Raw genomic sequence first — 2,889 nt, 5'->3', positions numbered from 1 at the left:
AAGTGTACGCCCTCTGACGGCGGAGAAAAATAATGTTGTGAATTCTCTCTTCATCATCGGAGCACAAGCAGTGATCTGTCCTATGCAAACAAGACATGCGTGTCCCTCTCTCTCGTTTCGGCTGAATCAACTTGTCAGGAAGCTTGCGAACCTGCAAGTAGGAAAGCAGATTTTCGTCATTTATGAAGATCAAATTTCAAGCACCGATCATTTCAGTCACAATACTACCCGCTGCGTATGGAAATTAGACATGAATTCTCACTGAAATTAGACACAAATTCAGGAAGATCTAATCCAGAGAGATCACTGAATTCTCATGATAAGTGATTTCAACTCACCCAAAACTTGGATTAGGTTGTGTTCTACGCGCAGAGGATGAGCTTGCCGAAGGGCAAGGCGGCGCCAGCGACAGCGAGGAGGCAGGCGGTGACGACGTTCCGGTAGCACCACTGGAGAGGCCCCCACGCCCCGGCGCCCTCGACGCTGGCGCAGTTGGCCCTGATCACCCCGCACTGCGGCTCCTTGGAGAGGTCGAAGGAGGCGCCCTTGAGGCGCAGCTCCTGCACGCACCGCGCGAGGGCCCGGGCGTCGCCGCGCTCCCGCCGCAGCCGCCTCGCGGCGCGCCAGTAGGCGCAGACCCGGAGCTGCACGGCGGCGGCGAGCGCGAGGGAGGCGGCCAGCGAGAGGGACGAGGGCGCCCACCACCTCCCGCAGGCGCGCGAGGGGGTCCCCGCGGCGACGGAGGCGGCGAAGAGGAGCGCGAGGGAGAGGCCGTGGAGGGCGAGGAAGGCGGCGCAGAGGTAGAAGGCGTCCCGGCGCGCCGCGTCCATGAGCGCCTCGAGCGCGCACGCGCGGCGGTTGAGGCGCGACTCCTCCCGCTGCCACAGCTTGAGCAGCAGCAGGTGGCCCCCGCTGTCGGCGATCTCGCCCAGCGGGTGGTGCTGCCCCGACGCCGCCTTGCCGAGGAACGCGCCGTCGCCGTCGCCGTCGCCGGTGACCGGGATCTCCACGACGTGGGCGTCCTTCTTCACGGGTTCCGCCATTGGAAGCTTGGCCTTGATTTGGAAGGTTTGAGTTGATGTGAGATCGGGAGGCAGAAAAGGAAGGAGGGGAGTAGAAGCGTGATGATCCTGTGTTGGTTTTTGGTAAGCGCGGCGGCGGCTTAAGGGGTTGGTTGGTTGTGCGAGTCCGCCCAACGGTCGGCTACTTTAGTGAGGCAGGCAACGGTCGAATTTTGCTGGGCCTCATGTAACTGAAAGGGATAGGGAATTAGGGATACATCACAACTCTTTAGCAGATCATGAACGCCATGAAATACCAAAAAGATCTCTAATCTAAACAAAGATCTAGAGGAAGGGATCCAAGACAACTGAAAACATGAGGATAAGGGATCAATGGAAGAAGCTCCTCCTCGCCCCGCCGCTGCTGGTGAAGAAGGGGTGTCGTCGTGGTGAACGAGCAGATGCCATAGGATGGCTTAAGTTGGGGCCGAATGGACGTATGAGGATTCGGGGGAGGGTTTGCGATTAGATGGGAGGAACTTCCGGATGCTTTCCTCAAGAACACAACCAAAGGCCGGTATGCAAGAAGAGAGACAAGAGGAAGAACTCTTTACTAGATCGCTAGCTTCATTGATCTCAACATGGTTACAAGTTTCTCAGTACACTGATCTCTCTATGGTCTCGCTACGTGCCCGTGAAGAAGGGCTGCCCCCTCTCCTTATATAGGGGAGAGGGTGGCTTACACTGGAAGAAACCCTAATGGTATCTTTGACTGGACAAACTACTTTACAAAGCTACTTTAATCATAGATGACGCCGGAGTCCTCTTTAATCAGGGCGCTGACGTCCTCCGGCTTCTTTGACCGTCACCCTTCTCTTTATCGTCAGCCCCTCGTCAAAAGTTACTTTGCTTAGCTCATCTTTGTCTTCTAGTTACGGAGAGAATCTTTGACCGATCCTGCCGACGGAGCTCTCCTTTCCGGTATCTTCTTTACCGGGTTCCGTATACCCTCTTGGGGATACCGGCTTAGCTCCACTTAGCTAAACTCTTAACCTCGGGTTCCGGTATAAACATTAAACCGGTATCTTGATGGCACATGCCATCCGGTTTGGCATGCCTTTGGCATACCGGGGGTCATCCCCCAACATTAGTCCCCGAAGCCGGTATAGCCTGGAGGATTCTATCCTACGTGCCATGCCGAGTTCTCATTTCCCTCGGATACCGGTTTAAATACTCATGTCATGAGCCTAGTTCAAGCACCTTTACCCTTGTTCTTTTTCTTCTCTTTGCAAAGCTCGTTCCGGCATCTCTATTGTCCGGTATCATGTGTCTTTATTGCTTCCTCGGCGAAGTCGAGAATATCTCGGGCCCCGCGCCTGACAGAGACATGCGCACTGTGACTGACGCGCCAGTGTCAGGGGTCACTTCCCTTCGACTTCCGCGCGTTCATTTAATGCATCGCAGCCGATCCCACTACCTCTTCGGGATCCCGTGTGCGCCTCCGTGTGGCTCCGTGTTTCTTCGCGTGTACTCCCTCGCCACGTGGCGGCCCAAGGCGCGAACCGTCGTGGGCCGCGAGGCGAGCCGCCGCGGCCCGGCGGTTCCCTGCCCACCTTCTCTCTCCTTTATAAACTCAACCGCCCCTTCTCCTTCGTCTTCTTCGCATTCTCCTCCTTCGCGCACGAGCTCCACGCCTCTGCACCTCCGCTCGTTCTCCGTCGGCCGTCGCTTGTCCAAGCTCCGGCGCCCGGCGAACCCACGCCGTGCCTCCGCCAGGACCTCGCTGCGCGGAGATCTTCGGCGGCAACTTCCTTGCTTCCGCCGCATTTGCGCTTCTTCGCAAGCTTCTCCGCCTGGCCGCCGACGGTGCTCTCCGGCGGCCGCGGCC

General features: G+C 57.5%; 1 protein-coding gene across 1 annotated transcript; it reads right to left on the bottom strand.

The window, feature by feature from the left end:
* Positions 1 to 362: 362 nt before the first annotated feature.
* On the bottom strand, positions 363 to 1,043 carry LOC124680252. Its single transcript, XM_047215338.1, has one exon. It carries the CDS (start codon positions 1,041 to 1,043, stop codon positions 363 to 365), a length of 681 nt encoding a protein of 226 aa, XP_047071294.1.
* Positions 1,044 to 2,889: the final 1,846 nt, after the last annotated feature.

This window comes from Lolium rigidum, unplaced genomic scaffold (genome assembly GCF_022539505.1).
Source record: "Lolium rigidum isolate FL_2022 unplaced genomic scaffold, APGP_CSIRO_Lrig_0.1 contig_10797_1, whole genome shotgun sequence".
Lineage (NCBI taxonomy): Eukaryota > Viridiplantae > Streptophyta > Magnoliopsida > Poales > Poaceae > Lolium > Lolium rigidum.
Note: the sequence above shows the minus strand (reverse complement) of the source record. Positions and strands in the feature narration are given on the sequence as shown.